At 40.9% G+C, this 16,723-nt stretch overlaps 1 protein-coding gene across 5 annotated transcripts in view; it reads right to left on the bottom strand.

Annotated features, from left to right (window-relative positions):
- The window catches only part of ST7 (suppression of tumorigenicity 7), a 125,939-nt gene that overhangs the window by 38,398 nt on the left and 70,818 nt on the right, over positions 1-16,723 (bottom strand). For 4 of the 5 annotated variants that reach the window (XM_041471464.1, XM_041471461.1, XM_041471465.1 and 1 more), the window contains exons 3-8: positions 12,438-12,597; positions 8,450-8,504; positions 7,748-7,863; positions 6,524-6,599; positions 4,591-4,745; positions 1,495-1,592 (exon numbers count right to left, since the gene is read on the bottom strand). In XM_041471464.1, the coding sequence (XP_041327398.1) occupies positions 1,495-1,592; positions 4,591-4,745; positions 6,524-6,599; positions 7,748-7,863; positions 8,450-8,504; positions 12,438-12,597 (660 nt within the window). The remainder of the gene's footprint in view (positions 1-1,494; positions 1,593-4,590; positions 4,746-6,523; positions 6,600-7,747; positions 7,864-8,449; positions 8,505-12,437; positions 12,598-16,723) is intronic. The other variant, XM_041471466.1, reaches the window with a different exon arrangement.

Below are 16,723 nucleotides of genomic sequence, written 5' to 3'. Positions count from 1 at the left end.
GGACTGAACACAATGTTTTTGAAATCAACATTCTCCCAGTTGACCAGAAGACTGCTAAACCAGGTCTTTCTTCCTCATCCCTCTTTCTCACACTCCTAGCTGTACAATGGCTGTTTTTTTTGACAAGCTCTATTTCAACAACTCTGTCTGGGATTCTAGTGGTTCTGGAGATTGAGAGTTGTGTGCCTGAAGAGCCCCAGCAAGAGTCAGAAAACAAAGTTACTCACCCCTTGGCATCTGTAGATACTTAGGATAAGAATCTGCATTATTACTGTGAATTCTGCTCAGTGTTTTAAAAAAACGCTCATGAGTGCTCCAGTTCCAGGAGAAGATGTCAAGTCCCGGACTCCAAGCTGGCAAACACACTTGCCCTACTGCCCCTGATGCAAGCGTCTCAGCTCCAGAGAAAGTCACTTTCCTTTTCACATTAAAATTCCCAGTGACACGTAACAAGAATTTCCCTTTTCACTAGACAGATTCCTGGACCATTCATCTGAGCTGCCCAAAGCACACTTTACATGTGCTTCATTCCAGTCTGGGATTTAATTTTGTGCATTTAAAATTTAACACCTGCATCCCAATTTTCAGAACTATGTATCTTGCTGGATTCACCTCTTTCATTTTTTTTTGTGGGAGCTGGAATATGAAATCTGAGACAAAGGAAACTGGGAGGTAGTTTTACGATCATTTGCCCAGAGGTGTAGGGCTCCATTCCCCCTTTTGTCACAGACTTGCTACCTCAGGTGATGTAAGTCACATCCTCAAAGAACTGTCTTCCTAATCTGCATCCTGGGAATATCACTGAAAGAAATTCTGGGCATTCACTGCTACATCTAAACTTGAGCATTTTACATATTTGAAACATGTACACTGCCTAATGTGAACAGCTGCCCCTTCTGCCATCTCCAAAATAGCTACTGTTCAGTGTTTCAAGTCTGCAGCTTTGTAGCTTATATCTATCATTGGTAGCTCCCTCCCCTGCCTACAAAGACAGAACACTGTCTCCATCTCAGAGGGTGTTCAGTTAATTACACATTCACAACTTGGGGTTTGACTTTTCAGTGATAGGTTTTGCATGAATAAATAACACCCTCAGAGCTGAATAGTATGACACAAACAATGCACAGAGCTAAACTTTGAAGGAGAAAACAGAATACTTAAGACCTGCTTATGAAGTTAGCAGCATTCAACACATGGCTCAGAAAAACAGTATTACTAACTTCATGATCAAATAATTAAAGACTGCACTTCATTGCACATGTACCAGGATGGGAAATTCAGTCTGCATGAGTAACCATTCATCTGGTACTTGATGTTGCTTTCATAACCTTATAAATAAATGATCACTTAAGTTAGTCTTTATGTACATTACACATACAAAAGAAATATCAGCAGTGCTGACTGAAGCAGGAATGGCTGCTAACTTGCAAGAAAATGTATAATTTCTATACTACAATTATGTAAATATCACATGCGAAAGAAATGCAAACTCACATCTCTCATCATTTTCACTGCTTCTCTGGTTCTTCCCAGCTTCCTTGCACACATTGCCAGCCTTCTTTTAATATATACTAACACATTGGTGTCCCTTCCTGTGTAAGAGGAAAAAGAAACAGCATTAAAATGAAAGGTTAATTCAGTATTCCAACACAAAAGGAAGCACAGTTTTTTTTCTTTTTTTTTCTTACACATTACCATCAAAGCTTTCACGAGAATTTTAATAAAACGTTATCAAAATCTGAAGATTAGATGTGGCATAACAGAACTGAAATTGGTGGAAATAATCAAGACATACAGTGGTATAAATAAGTACTCTTGGGTTGGCCTTGCACTGTGAAATATAAGCAGATCTGAAGGTACAGTTGCGTACATGCTTGTCAAAAAGAAGTATTAAAGGAAATCCTCATCCTCCTAACAATCTTTTTCTTAATGATTAGAAGAAAAGTATACTCTGAAGTTTTGGTTTACAGCTTTTATTCATTACCCAATTACCATCTTCAAATTCCTCACACCACTAATTATGGGTTGCAAATTAACATATTTCAGATATGATAGTCCTGTGTGCCAGAAGATTCCCTAGCAGCAAAGATGACAGAAACTAAACAGCAGTTATAACTATTCTCCTGGAGAATTCTTACTCCTTTCACTTCTCATTCGCTTCGAATATGAACTCTTAAAATGCTTCTGGACCAACAGGAAATGAGTGGACAGATAATAATCTATAAAATTACTGAATCATGAAAATGTAATACACCTGCTACAAATTATCTTTGTGTATAGTATGTGCTCTGTTAAGATTTTAGCCTATTCCTAACATTTTCAAGCCTTTCATAATAAGAACAACATGTGTGTTGAAAACATTCCAAGTACCTACAAATGGTTTTAAAGCTGTGATTAAAATGTTCAAGTAGATTAAGCAGCAGGTTGAAAGGACTTACTTTAGAGGAAAAAATAAAAGAAGAGAGAATAATTTCTCTAGCTGTATTCTGTATTACCTAATTCTTAATCTCTTTATTGATTCCTATGTATTTAATACACAATTTATTAGTTACATCTGTTTCAATATGTTTATGTAATGTGCTATGAGGTATACATTTCAGGTTAAGCTTCTTTTCACGATTGTGAGCAGGAATGGTCAAAAGCCATCCACTTACTATGAAATCAAGATATTTTTTCAGGCCAAAATTCTCTGAGGTTACAGATTGGGATGACTTGGGATGCCTAACATGAGCAACCTTAAAAATAAAATTGCCCTTGCTTTTAATAAACTATCACATTTTGAAAGAGGCAAGGTAGGTACTCCAAGTCATTATTTACTCTTTATGGTTTAAGAAAATATTTTATGAAGGAGGTGGAACACATGAATAAACAAACACAGAACAATATGCTGTGGTTCAAGAGATTACAGTGTATTTCACCTTTAAAAGATGAAATGCCTACTCTTCATCCCAGAATTAACTCTGAAGACCAGAAATGGAATGCAGGACTTTTCAGAACCATGGAACTGCACACCACATGTCCCTCCTCCACAGTCCCTCCTCTCCACCTTTGTAAATCATGCAGAAGTCTAGCATATAATCAAAAGAATTCCACGTGAAGCCCCTGTGTCCAAGGCAACATCTGAGGCTGGAGATTCTCTAATGTCTGTGGGTGCACACTGACATTTTCAAGGGGAGACCGAGTGCCACAGAACAGTGGGATGATCTAGCCCCTCCTGAAGGCACGGTCAGAGCTGGCAGTTACTTTTCAGCCTCTCTGCTCTGTGACAGTGCACTTAGTTTTGTGATTCAACGGTTATTTCCTCTGCTGCACTACTGAAGGATGTGAAATCTGATGGTGACAGAGGCCACCTAGCACACACAGGTTACAGAAATACCATACTTGTATCTGCCTGCACAAACTTTCCCAAGTTACCTTGGACAAAAACATCATGACAGCGCTTACTAACCACTTACTGTGTACTTTTCACAGAATTGTTGCACTCAGGATGGATTGAGTGCACAAACTAAGGTTTCACAGACAACCATAAACCTGCTAGAGCCCAAAAACTGCTTCAAGGGCTCAGCTGCTTTCTATTTTAACTTTCACCAAAAATCATCCTAAATATGATTTTACAATCAACAAATGTTTAAAATACTACCCCCAAGCTTTATGAAACCTTGGGTTTTCAGGTATAGACTTGCATACACATTTGAAACCAGGGATCACAGACAATTTTACTATGTACAATTTTTATCAGTAATCTTCAAATTATGGAGGATAGCCAGAGGCTGTGAAATCGGGTCCTGAGAGACCTGAAGATGCCTGAAAGTATGTTAGTGCTTGTATTCATACAATTAATTTGTGTTATTTTTGCCTAAGGTATCCACTGTAGTCTAGAAATAACCTTGACTTTTTGCTTTATTATCTTTTTGGTATTTTTGGTATTTATTGTCAGTGAATGTATTTTCTTAGATTTAAGGAATAGCTAATAAATAGGACAGCAGACAAACCTGATTATTCAAAGTATTTTAAAAAGTAATAAAAATCTAGACTTTCAAGTAAAGCACTTTATTATCTCAATTTCAAAATTTTTTGTTTCCGTGACCTTTCTTAATGAATGCAACTAACTTCCAGTGTCCTACTGGCTAACGGGTCTCACTAACTTTTACACAGAACAGTGTAAGCATTTGCCCCCAGAGCTGATGGAAAAAAGCAGGCAAAGCATCACTTCACTCACATTTCCACCATTCTGTACTGCCTTTTCACAACATGAGCCTGAGTTTGCAAAATGGCTAAAGGCAACATCTTAAAGGGTGTTCAGCCTTTTCTGAATGTCATCTCTCTTTGGCTCTGATTTTTTTTTTCTGTTAAGTACATGCTTAAGCATTTTCTGCCTTGACAAAATAAAGGCACATCTGTAATCTGAGCATTGACATCTCAGCAACAGAATCAAGAAAAAACACTAAAACAGAATATTGTTTGGCTCGAGGACCACATTCCAGCCAATGTCAAACACTGAGTGCATAGTTCTTAGGGGGAAAACAAAAAACCCCAAAACCCCAAATCCAAAGAACTCTTTGGAAGTTCTCTCCCTCCTATAAAACTTACTGTGTTGAGCTTCATATTGAGCACCATGGTGCTGTAGCTGCTGGCTGCGCCTGTAACAGCCCTCTCCAGCTTTCAGAGCCTGCTTGAAGAGCTTCTCTGCTTCTACAATTGTTGTTGCTTCCTCTTCAGCTAAGAGAATATAAGCAGTAGCACACCTGCAAGAATATCAGAGGAAAAACCATGAGAAAGGTACCAGGCACCTGATGTAAAAACTGTTTGAAGACATGCAGACTGGAAAGGATGTACTAAATACAGAGGCAAGGAAATTTTGTCATGTACCTTTCTGATGAACTCTTCTGATGAATAAATATTCAGTCAACAACACCACAACTCTCATTTTTAGGTACTGTATCACTCAGCCCTTGAGTACACCTACTGACAACTGCCCCAGAAAGTAAAGCAGCTGTCTCACTAAGTCTACATCCCTAAAACTCCTTCTGGAAATCAAGACTAGTTTTATGCACTATTGTTTTAATATAAACCATATCCCTTATTGTAATGATATGAAAAGAATCAACAGAACTGTAACATTTTTCATGTAAAAAGAACAGATTATAAATGTAGTTGTAAAGATAAAACAACAACAACAAAGAAAACCCAGCCCAGATCAAGCAAAAACCAAAACAGCAACGTGACTGTGCAGCAGAGCTGCACTAGAAGTGTGTCCAGCAGGCTGAGGGAGGTGATCCTTACCCTCTAGTCAGCCCTGATGAGGCCACATGTGGGTGTGTTGTGTCCAGTTCTGGGCTCCCCAGTACAAGGGGGACATGGATGCACTGCAGAGAGTCCAGTGAAGGTGTGTAGGGCCTGGGGTATCTCACATATGAGAAAAGGCTCAGAGAGCTAGGACTGTTCAGTCTGGAGCAGATAAGGCTTTGGGGGGAATTTGTGAAAGTTTGCGAATACCTGCAGTGAGGGGGCAAAGAGGAAAGTGCCAGGGTTCCCACCTTTTAGTGGTTCCCAGTGACAGGACCAGCGGCAATAGGCACAAAATGAGACACAGGAGGTTCCCCCTGAATCTCAGAAACACTTTTTTTACTCTAAAGGTGACTGAGCACTGGTACAAGCTGTCAAGTCTCTCTCCTTGGAGACATTCAAAAGCCTGCTGGACACGTTTCTGTGCAATGCATTGTAGGTGACTCTGAAGGGAGAGGTTGCATACTGATTTCCAGAGATCCCTGCTAACCTCAACCATTCTGTAATTCTGTGAAATGTGAGTAGGACAGGCTTATAGCTCGCTCTTCCCTTTTATGCTGCATGTTAAATCACTATACAGGAAGAAAAAATTCTTTTATTCTGATGAAACACATGAAGGACTATCTGTAAAGCACCAGTTTATGGAACTCTGGAAGGCAGCAATCTCAGTTCAGCAACCTAAAGGATTCCTTTTATGCATGTTAGCAACATTTATACAGTTTGCCATACCAGTAAAACATCACAGCACCGAGTTTATTGTGGGATCTCAAAATACTACACTTCTCATTGAAAAAATAAATAACAGATTCAAGGACCAAAAGTCACAGCAAATTACATCATGTTCTCTCATAGTATGAAATGAGTATTTCAGAATGTGTTTATGAGTCTCTTCTTTCTTGCTTCTGTTCTTGATGACTGAGAAATCCAAAAGGGAACTCTCCATCCTGCAAATGCATATTTCACATGCTCATCAGGAGGTAACTTGATTAACATTTTTCTATGCTGTTCCAAAGCCTGCTGACATCAATGGGAAGACTCTCATTGTCATCACTACCCTAAGGATCTGCTGGGTAGCTAGCAAGACATGCAGCTGTGCTGTTTTCCTTCTGTGGTAGGCCTTCCTTTGACAGGCCTGCAATCGTGGTTAAAAATTACTACAGCAAACCCCTGGCCTTAAAATATCATCAAATGGATTTTTAAAAGACAGGAAATAAATGTTAATGTTGTTGTCACTCACTCATTCAATTCCAAAGCTTCATGTGCTGCAGAAATTCGTGCTTGAGGGTTTCTCTCTCTCCAGGCTTTTTGCATTACTATGCAATAAACAAAGGACAAGAAAGAAATATCAGTTACTGCAGGATTAACAAGAAGAATCTACTGCACTATAACAAAAGAATTTACTGATCTCAGCCTAACTCACTACAGAGCACTTCATATAGCTCAGTGATCATTCAAAAAGACACATAACAAACAGGAGCCTTTGTCCCAAACACTCAGTGTTTTTTCTTCTTTCATCTAATTAAACTTTTTTCCAGGAGAAAAGTCTGACAGAGATATCAGGCTGTCTGCATTGCCAAGTACAGAGGTGACAAGCAGCTACTTCCTGTTGGTGCAGTAGATTCCATGGAGAACAAAACAATAAAGGGATAGTTGGGGTTCTTATTCTAGCTCCTTACTGAGCTGTTGCTTTATGTGAATGCTAAATAGAAACAACTTCCCGGCTAATATTACTACCTCATAATTACACCACTGGGTTCAGAAAACAGGATTCATGTTTATCATGTGCCAAAAAACCACAATATGCTCTCCTATGTAACTATGCCTTCAGAATGGAGCACCCAACTGTTAGTATCTCTCCCTTCCTAAGAGACAAAGATTTATCTCTTCAGAGGCAAATTCTAATGACTGAAATCACTGTATATTTTTATTAGAATAAAAGTCTGCGTATGGACTTCACAGTACAGGCTTAACACAACTAAAGCTGCTTGTACAAATTCAGTTGTAAATGTGCTGTTCCCATTTTTTACAGACCTAACTACATCAGGGAATGAAACACAGGTCCCAAATTTTACATCAGCTCTCTCTCTTCTGTCAGTGTAGACTAAACAGAACCTGGATAATGTAACTCAACCTACTGCACTGCAGCTGGAGGCAAATTAAGCTATGTACATTTGAAGGCACTGCAAGAAAGAGGAAGAAAGGAACAAGCCTTTACACTTTTAAATGGTACCTTGAATGACTCCAGCAACACTAATTAGATCATTTACATATATAGATACTTGTTCAGATCTAGAATTCTATAAATTCAACAACAGTGGTTTCTCAGCATGATCAAACTTTTGCCTTTCCTCATCTACATGAAAGAGCTGATGTCTCACCGCATTTTTCTTGCACCAGTTTAAATCAGCCATTAATCAATTTTTAATCTATTATTAATCCAATTGCTGACAAGGTCTCTTACTAGCATCTGCAGGCCGTAAATGATCTGTGTCACAGGTAAAGAATGTCTGATGGTCCTGTGCTGAAAGATTCATATCGTAGTAAGTCAAAGGTTCTCTTCCTGTTACCCATGTATACCTGCAAACATGCCAACAAGGAGACATTTTGGTTAATGAGGTCACACTTGGCAAAACGAATCCAGAAAAGAATCCCAGACCTCTGGGACAGGAATAGCCAAGTAAGTTTACCTGGCCCATCTTCTAACCAATATATATTGCATTTCACCGTACTGGGATGGAGCAATGGTAGCTGAGCCTAAGCTAATGAGGATGTTGAAAAGTACACACTGGAATTTGGGAACACATATTCAAACATTAGGACTCAATGAAACCTATAAGGAATTCATTAGGTTTTTTGCTATAATGGATTTGAACAGAAATGCTGCATTAACACCAGGTACAGCACACTTAGGTTACTCCATCTTTTTTATAAGGTTGCCAAAAATTGGAGAAATAGCAAATATTAGAGAAATAAGGAAGTGCATCAGCATGAATTTAAATTCCTTTTAATTCAGGAACATTTTATGAATTACAGAAAAACCTGACATGAGTGCATTTATCCACAGTTGATTTTGTTTTTCATCTTCAGTTAGATTAATGGAAAAGAACAGTTAAGCTCCTTAAGCCAGTACTATGCACAAAAACTGTAATTTTGTAGCACCTACCGATTATATTCAGCTCCTCTGAACAGATTTAAAGGATTTCGCCAGACTTTGCACTCTGTAAGAAGCAGACACACACATAATGAATCTCTCCCAAATTACAATGGCACTTGAGGTGTATAAAAAACATCAGTTACCATACAACGAGCCTTATCAAATGGCTTATTTTTCATAGGTGCAAATGCAAAAACCCATCAAGAGCATCAAGATGAAGGTAATCAGACTGTTCTTTCTTTCTTAAATAATAATTTAATTATAAATTAGTGTCAACAAATGCAATCATTCCAGACAAATAACCACTAACAAAGCCCCAAATGCCACATGAAAAGATAATACTGATTAGTTCCAGGACTCACATTTACCATAATGCAGAACTGAAGAGGGATCACACTGGGTTATTGCACTGAAAAAACAGCAATTAACCCAGTCCCTATGGACTCATTATTTCTCCAGAAAAACATCACTGTCCAGTTAATGCTGTAAATCACTGTGAATCTCAGCTACAGCTGCCAAATTTAATTTCTCCTTAGTTTGTGAAGTAAAAATCCATGGAAACATCTGCTGATCTTAAGACGGAAGCAGATGCTGAAATTGACTGGCAGAGAAAAGTTGATTGCATTCCAGAGGTTTCAGAATATTAGAAACATTTCATAAATTTCCCTTGGGGGGAAAAACTGTGAATTTTTCACACTACATGAAGTAAGAGATATGGAAATCAACAACACAATTTAAAGCAAAAATTTAAAAAATATAATCAAATTGTACAGCCTTTGAAACAGTGAGGTCTTGATTCTGGCTTTTCTTTACTTTTATACCAGATTTATTCTCTTAATTTCAACAAAGACAATTCACTCCAGTGAAGGTGAGACCAGAATAAACCCCACTACTTGCACAAAGACTCACTGAGAGGCAGGATGTCATTCCACCTCAGGTCTGCTACCGGATGACCCTTCACATGGGGCTCTGCAAAAACTCATCAGTAGCACTGGCCCTCCAGCATTTCACTAAGTGCTTTAGTGAAACGTTAAAAACGTTAAAAACAGCAGATTTTACATGGGGCTCTGCAAAAACTCATCAGTAGCACTGGCCCTCCAGCATTTCACTAAGTGCTTTCTACTAAAAACGTTAACCAGCAGATTTCTCCCTATGAATTTTTCTAACATAATTTCTGAAGAGATCAAACCAGCAGTTTTCTGGTACAATATTGAATCAGAAGGGTATCTTTATGGTAACAAATATGCCTGTTCCCTTTATGCCTGTTCTGTTAGGAAAGGAAGTACTGAACAGCAAGTCAAGTCCTCCTCTTTTCTCATGGATACAGCTCCTACATCTGAGTATGGGGCTACAGTGGCATGGACAGAAAGCATTTTGCATAAATTATCCACAATAACAGAAGGACACCCTCAGCAACACAGAAAGTAGTCAAGTGGAACAGGAGGTGGGCCCTCAGTTTGCTGCCTACCCAGTAAGTGCATGGAACAGACACAGGAACAGGCAGACTTTAGGGAAGAGCTTATTTTTGAAGAACTCATTTCAGCAGGCAGCTAATATTAGAAAGTTCCACTGGTTTACGCAGCAGAAGTGCTTGATTGACATTCTGCTGTGCTCTGCTGTGCAGCCACAGAGTGTGGCTGTTTGACAAGCTTCAATCCCACAGTTTTTATATAAAATTACTTTCAAACCACTATAAACATGAAATCAACATCAGACTTCTCAGTTCCAGGTGTCTTGACCTGCTCTGTTTGCAACCAATGACAGTGGGTAACAACTATCTGACTGCAATGACACTTTTTGTTCACCTTATTTGAATTCAAGTGGTTCCGCTTCATCCAAAGTATGAAGTATTTTGGTGCTGTAGCAGGGAAAGCTTAAACTGAGCAACAAGAAGGGGACGTAAAGACGGCCTTTTATTGCCACCTGAAGGCACAAGTAACAGGCTATCCATACAGACACGCTGTCCAGAGGCACTGAGAGTCCCAGCTCAGTGTCCATGCACTGAAAGCAAACACACTCCTTAACTATTTTTTTCTATCAGAAAATTCAAGATGCTTGTGTGAACATCATTCATAAAAATACTGTGCCTTTGCTTTAAAATGACAGGAGTTATTTTGGGCTGCTGAAGTGTGACTGAGCCCACTGATGAGTGCACACAGGTGGTTCCAAGACATCCCATGCTTTCTGCCAGTTCACCCAAATCTAATATCCTGGACCATGCAGTGCTGCTATTCACAGCCTCTCTTCAGATGACAATGACAACAGCTGAATTTGCTGTGCTATATGGAGGCTTCCTTAAGTAGACTTACTCAGTAAATAACAAGGTTTTGTGAAGCCACCTACATTATTTAACATGTAAAATCAGAGCTAATTTTTGTCTGACTGTTTTCATGCACGCTGAGAAGCAGAGATAAAATTTGCTAGGTACAGACATAGTGAGCTCAACTGCAGAACAATGTTTTCTCCATAAGCGAGTTTTTTCTTTTCATTCACTTTTCTTCACTTGTAAATTCTGATATATTCTAAAAGCCTGCACATAAAATAAATTTAATAAAATTCTGGTTGATTCTAGGGCCACATGCCTAAGATTATGACCTGTAAGCCAAGCTAGGACAGAGACAGATAAGCTTTGTTTTACAGATGAGGAAGACAAACCCAGATACTCCTGCCCTGACTTTAACAGTGAGTATATCCCACTCAAGCCAGACGCAATAGCATACCAGCATTTTCATCACTCATGGGCTAATTTTTCAATCCCCAGGCAGCTAAATCACTGAATTAGGGAGACAAGTTCCTCTGTGGCTCCTTTAGTCCACAAATTTCAGTGCTTGAGGGCTGATTCATTTTAGGCAGGCTGGAACCATTGCCCAGGCACCTGACTCAAAGTGCCTCGGGCTTGAATGACTTAGGGTCAGAGCCTTCACTCCTTGCACTGAAACTTTTAGGGGATGTGAATGCCTGGAAGTTTCTAGAACTCAGGCCAAAAATGCCTGAAATCATGCCTCTTAAACTGGAGGCCTTTTAAAAAAGCCTGACTACGTTAGGACTTGTCCAAAGCCACAAAGCAAACCAGCAGTGGAATCAGAACATACAAGCCCTTAAGCTGTTAAAAACCACCATGCTTCTACTTACTAAGGTGAAATCCAAACGTTGTGTACATACTACTTACAAAAAGTAAGTTTTTATTTTTTATTTATTGTTTTTATTATCTAAAAAACCAAAGTGGTGCAAAACCAGATGAACATTTCTAACTTCTTTGCCTGATTATTTTTTAAAACAACTTTATTATTACTAAAAATGATTTCACTAGAAATACTGCCTGCCTTTAGAATCACAGAATCAGATAACTGGTTGAGTTGGAAGGGACCACAGCGGCTCACCTCACCCAACCTCCCTGCTCAAACAGGGTCATCCCAGAGCACACGGCACAGGACTGCGTTCACATGGTGCTAGAATATCTCCAGGGAAGGAGACTCCACAGCCTTTCTGGGCAACCTGTTCCACTGCAGCAGTTCTTCCTCACATTCAGGTGGAACTTACTGTGCATCAGCTTCTGCCCACTGCCCTTTGTCCTACTGCTCGGCACCACCGAGCTCCGTCCCTCTGACACTCTTCACACAGACATTGATGAGGTCCCCTCACACTTGTCTCTTTTCGAGGCTGAACAGGCCCACCTCCCCCAACCTTTGCTCATAAGAGATGCTCCAGCCCCTTAACCATCTTTGCAGTCCCTCCGCTGGACAAAGGGCAGAAAGGGCACGTGCAATTTCGCAGGGTCCTCACAACAAGCAGAAAGCAAATGCATGAACCACGCAGCCTGAACAAAACACACCGCGTGAATTTGGAAGGATGCAATTAGCAATTAACGAGGCAGCTGTGCCTTCTGCCGGGAGGAGCAGGAGCCCGGGGGCAGGCCCGGGGGGCAGGCCCGGGGGCAGGTCGGGGGGCAGGCCCGGGGGCAGGCCCGGGGCAGCGCGGGGGCCGCGGCGCCGCTCACCTGAGACGCTCTGGCGGTTCGAGTCCGCGTCCCCGCCGGCGGCGCTGGCGGCGCTGGGCGCGCTGTTGTCCACCCCGCCCAGCAGGGGGCGCAGGTGGCTCACCGAGACCTGCTCGATGAAGGAGGTGCCGTACTTGCGGAAGTACCACCACTCGAAGATCTGCAAGGGACACACGCCGTCAGGGCCGCCGGCCTCCGCCCCGATTCCAGCCCTCTCCTTCGCCCGCCCCTCCGCCCCGGCTCCAGCCCTCTCCTCCCTCTCAGCGCTGCTCCGCAGCCCGAGAAGCGAGGAGGCAGCCCCGGCCGCCCCGCGGCCTCCTCCCGCGTCCTCCCTGCCCGAGCACACGGAGAAGTAAAATGTGACCCAGGCTTAGGTGGAAAATGTCAAATCTTGTCAACGCAATGTTTTAATTTTTTTTTTTTAACTCAAATAACCTCCATAACATATTATATTTCAGCTGTTAGGCCTCTTTCTTTAAATTTACGTCTAGAATAACCTCCCCCCCACTCGGCCCGATGGAGAGGATGCTGCAGCCAGGGGTGAGGCCGCCTCGCCTTGCCTCAACTCCCTCTGCAGTCCAGGGAATGTGAGGAAGAGCAGGCTGGCTTGTTTCCCCAGTACATGCTTCCAAAGAGTTTAATTTAAAATAAGCTTAATTTCCAATGAGTTTAATTTTAAAAAGAAATAAAAAAATGCCAAACAAACTCCAGGAAGCTGAATCCTGTTCCTTTTAATAAAATAAGCTTAATTTCCAATGAGTTTAATTTTAAAAAGAAATATAAAAATGCCAAACAAACTCCAGGAAGCTGAATCCTGTTCCTTTTAAGATCTCCCCCCCCCCCCCCCCCCCCCCCCCCCCCCCAGCCCCCAGCTGAACTGTGTTTTATTTTGTTGGGCTGACTCCGAATTAATTTTATTTTCAGGCATTTGGTTGAGCTAGCAAATCAGAAAAAAAAAAATTATTTACAGAAATCTATTTGGAAAATCATTTCACAGCCAAAGAGAACACCTTGTAATTGAAATTATACACATAAACATATATCTGTGGTATTTTCACCAAAAAAAATATTAGTAGGAATACACATATTTCAGGAAACCACATAAACCTGGAAATGAAGACTATTTCATATAAATATGGAAAAGGTTTAGACTGCAAAAATTGTAAAGAAACACATGCTTATAATGAATAGATAAATTGCACTTGAATCATCACCCAAACATCTACATACCACAGGAAACAAAAGCAAATCTAAGGAGTTTTGAGAAATTTGGCAGGACTTCGTAATTCTGATTGCATTAAAAATGGGGAATGAAAAGTCTCTGCCCTTCCCATTTTCCTTGGTATCTCCATGTGTTACCCCAGTACCAAAAGCTTTGATAAAATCTCTTCCTACTAGGCACAATCAACCATAAGGGAAAGGATTGTGTTCACATCTTTGTCACCATCAGTGTGCTGTTGGGTAGGTTTTTGTGGGTCAGTCAATAGACAGCAGGTTCTGGAAGGCCTCTTCAGGGTCTGCCTGCTCCAGAAAAGATCAGGCCAGGCTTCACACACTTCCTCCTTCACTACCTTTTGATTTTTAAGTTCTCTTGACCTCTTTATATAGTTGAAATTACTTCTGTCTCCATGAGACTGGATTGTCTGTAGACTTTTATACCCCATCCCCTTTTTTAAAGGAGGGGGAAATAAATTTTCTGACATAGAAGGAAAATATGGTCCTCTCCAAAAGATGCTCCCAATGCATTCTGCACTGGGGCTTCCCCTAAATTCAAATGTGTTGTTAAAGCACCTAGAGGATTCATATGGAAGCACTCTATCTGCACAGGAGTGAGAGGGAATGAAGCTGGTGGCTACTTGAGAGGAGTTCACACAAGATTGTGTGGCAGCTCTGGAGATCACTTTCCAAAACAATCTAATAGCATTTCTGGGAGACATTGACAAGGAAGAATGGAGCAGTCTGATGGGAAGAAGACAGAAGGACTATGTGAACACATAGCATTTGGAAAGATAAACAGATGGTCACAGAGAAACCAGAGCATTAACATATTCAGATCTTTGTGAACTCTTTCCCCCTCAAGTCACCCACACAACCTGGACAGTTCCTCCTTACACAGAGTCTGAGGAAGAGTCTGTCACTGTTCTGGTTCCACTGGCATGTGCCTGCAGCACTAGCCAGGTGGGAATGCCAAGTGCCAAGGACAGAATGCTGATGCAGTGTCACTGAACACTTGTTCCACACTGCTTATAGGCCTCCCCTGGCATGCATCACTGCCTCTGAATGCTGGAGATGGTGGACAGGGAACTGGCACAGGTGTCAGCTTTGGTTTTAGCTGTTCTCATGCTCTTAGGCACACCACACTTTTTTAAGGGGTTAAAGTTTACATCTTATGATTTAAGAGTGCATCATAAGCATGTGGCTGACTGTAAGAGAAAGGCTATGCCATAAGATACAGTCAGAGATCTGCTTGAACATGTTTCTGTTCTGTCTTTGAAAGCCTTGGAACAAATCAAGGCACAAAAGCCACAGCTGTACCTGTCCAAAGCCTCAGAGGGAGAGTGTGTTAGGAATGAAGGATTATAGTCTTGCACTGAGGCAACGGACACTTGGTAACAATCTCACTATAGCCTAAGTCAGGGACTCGGGTACAGCTGCCAGACTGGCTATGCAAAACTCAGACCGTATCTAAAAAGCTTTCTGTAAGAGAGGAAATAAAAAAGGTTTTGCAAAATGTGCTAATAAATTCCTGCTCATTATTTCAGTCATGATCAGCTTTTAGATGAGGTCAGTAAAACCCAGAGAGGGAGTGAGCAGCACAAAAGCACACTTGAGCCCACTTGTCCTGCACAAATGTATACCAGCTGGGAAGCTGTCACACTGAATTTCAATGAAACTGAGGGGACAATCACAAAGAATGTACATATATATAAATGTAGTCTCTGCTACAGTTCAGCTGAGTGACAGAAACTTGCTCAAACATGTGACACAGCTGTAAGTCTGCCTCCTTAGACTTACAAATACATTAATTATTTTTAAAAATGGCATTGAAGCTCATAAATTGTTTAAGGCAGCTTTGAAAAGTATTTGCTGTGTTGAGTGAATCCAATGCCAGGAAACATCAGCCAGATCTCAATCCATACCATCTCTTAGAAATTAAAGCCATAAATCATCATCATCATCATCACAAGCCTTTGCTAGGAGTGATTTGTTCAGCATGTAGAAGAGGTAAAATCTGTAATTTGGTATTTAAGTCAAAACAATAAATTCTTTTTAGAGAATTTTTGCATCTTAGCACCACCTGGTTTGAAACCTGATTTCTATAAATCAAATTTGACTTCTAACTGCATCATCCAGTTTGAAAGCCATGTGAAGTCAAGAATCTTTTGACAGTTCAGCAGATGAGAGATCATCTGACAGAATAAATTACTATAAAGATTAATTGTAATAAGACTTTTAGGTCTCAGACGGGTAGATTTGGAGTACTGTTTAACCAATCTAATGGATTTAAAGGACACTTACTCTCTGGAAGAACAGCACAGTGCTGGCAAAACTCGATTCCATGGTTAAGCCTATTTTATAAATAAAAGGGACCACAGCACAGGTTTGGCTCAAATAATCCATGCTGTTTGTTTGCTAGCACACTACCTGGCCTGTGGCCTGTGTCAACTCTCCCAGGCAATGACTGCAAATGTTCCAGGTGTATTACAGCTCAGGGGCTGCTTCCAGTAGACATTATAGAAAAGGTCATCCATAGTTTGGGAAGCAAGAGTGTTTATTCATATGAGTGTGACTATACAATGCTACTTGCCTTCCAACAAAGTAAGCTGCTGGTCTGTTTTATTTAGCTGTTAGGGGTAGCCTCCTGATCCTCCAGTCCTGCCCATCTTGGATCTAGGAAACAGCATGCCTCTGACCATGCTGAATGTCCTTGATGACAGCCTTGAAGGATAAGCACCCCCACTCCTTCTAGATTAAATACACCCACTCAGCATCCTCTTAGACTCTGCTCCTGGTTACTGAACCCCCATTTGTCTTATCTCAAAGAGCTAGCAGGAGAACATACAAGCAATGCCAGTGGGCAGCGTATTCAAAATTAATTACTTCATCCACCTCTGGAAATACAAAAACACAAAAGAAAATAACATATTGCCTGGATTATGTGTATTACTTCTCTCAACACTGTGTAGACCTCACCTAGTTATGACAGAATTTTCTTGTCTGTGGACTGGGTTACAGCCTGCCTTCCAATAGACCCTTCCTCTCTCATCTGCTCCTTGGCAAGGGTT

This window comes from Pyrgilauda ruficollis, unplaced genomic scaffold (assembly GCF_017590135.1).
Source record: "Pyrgilauda ruficollis isolate IOZ18807 unplaced genomic scaffold, ASM1759013v1 scaffold27, whole genome shotgun sequence".
NCBI classification, from domain to species: Eukaryota; Metazoa; Chordata; class Aves; order Passeriformes; family Passeridae; genus Pyrgilauda; species Pyrgilauda ruficollis.
Note: the sequence above shows the minus strand (reverse complement) of the source record. Positions and strands in the feature narration are given on the sequence as shown.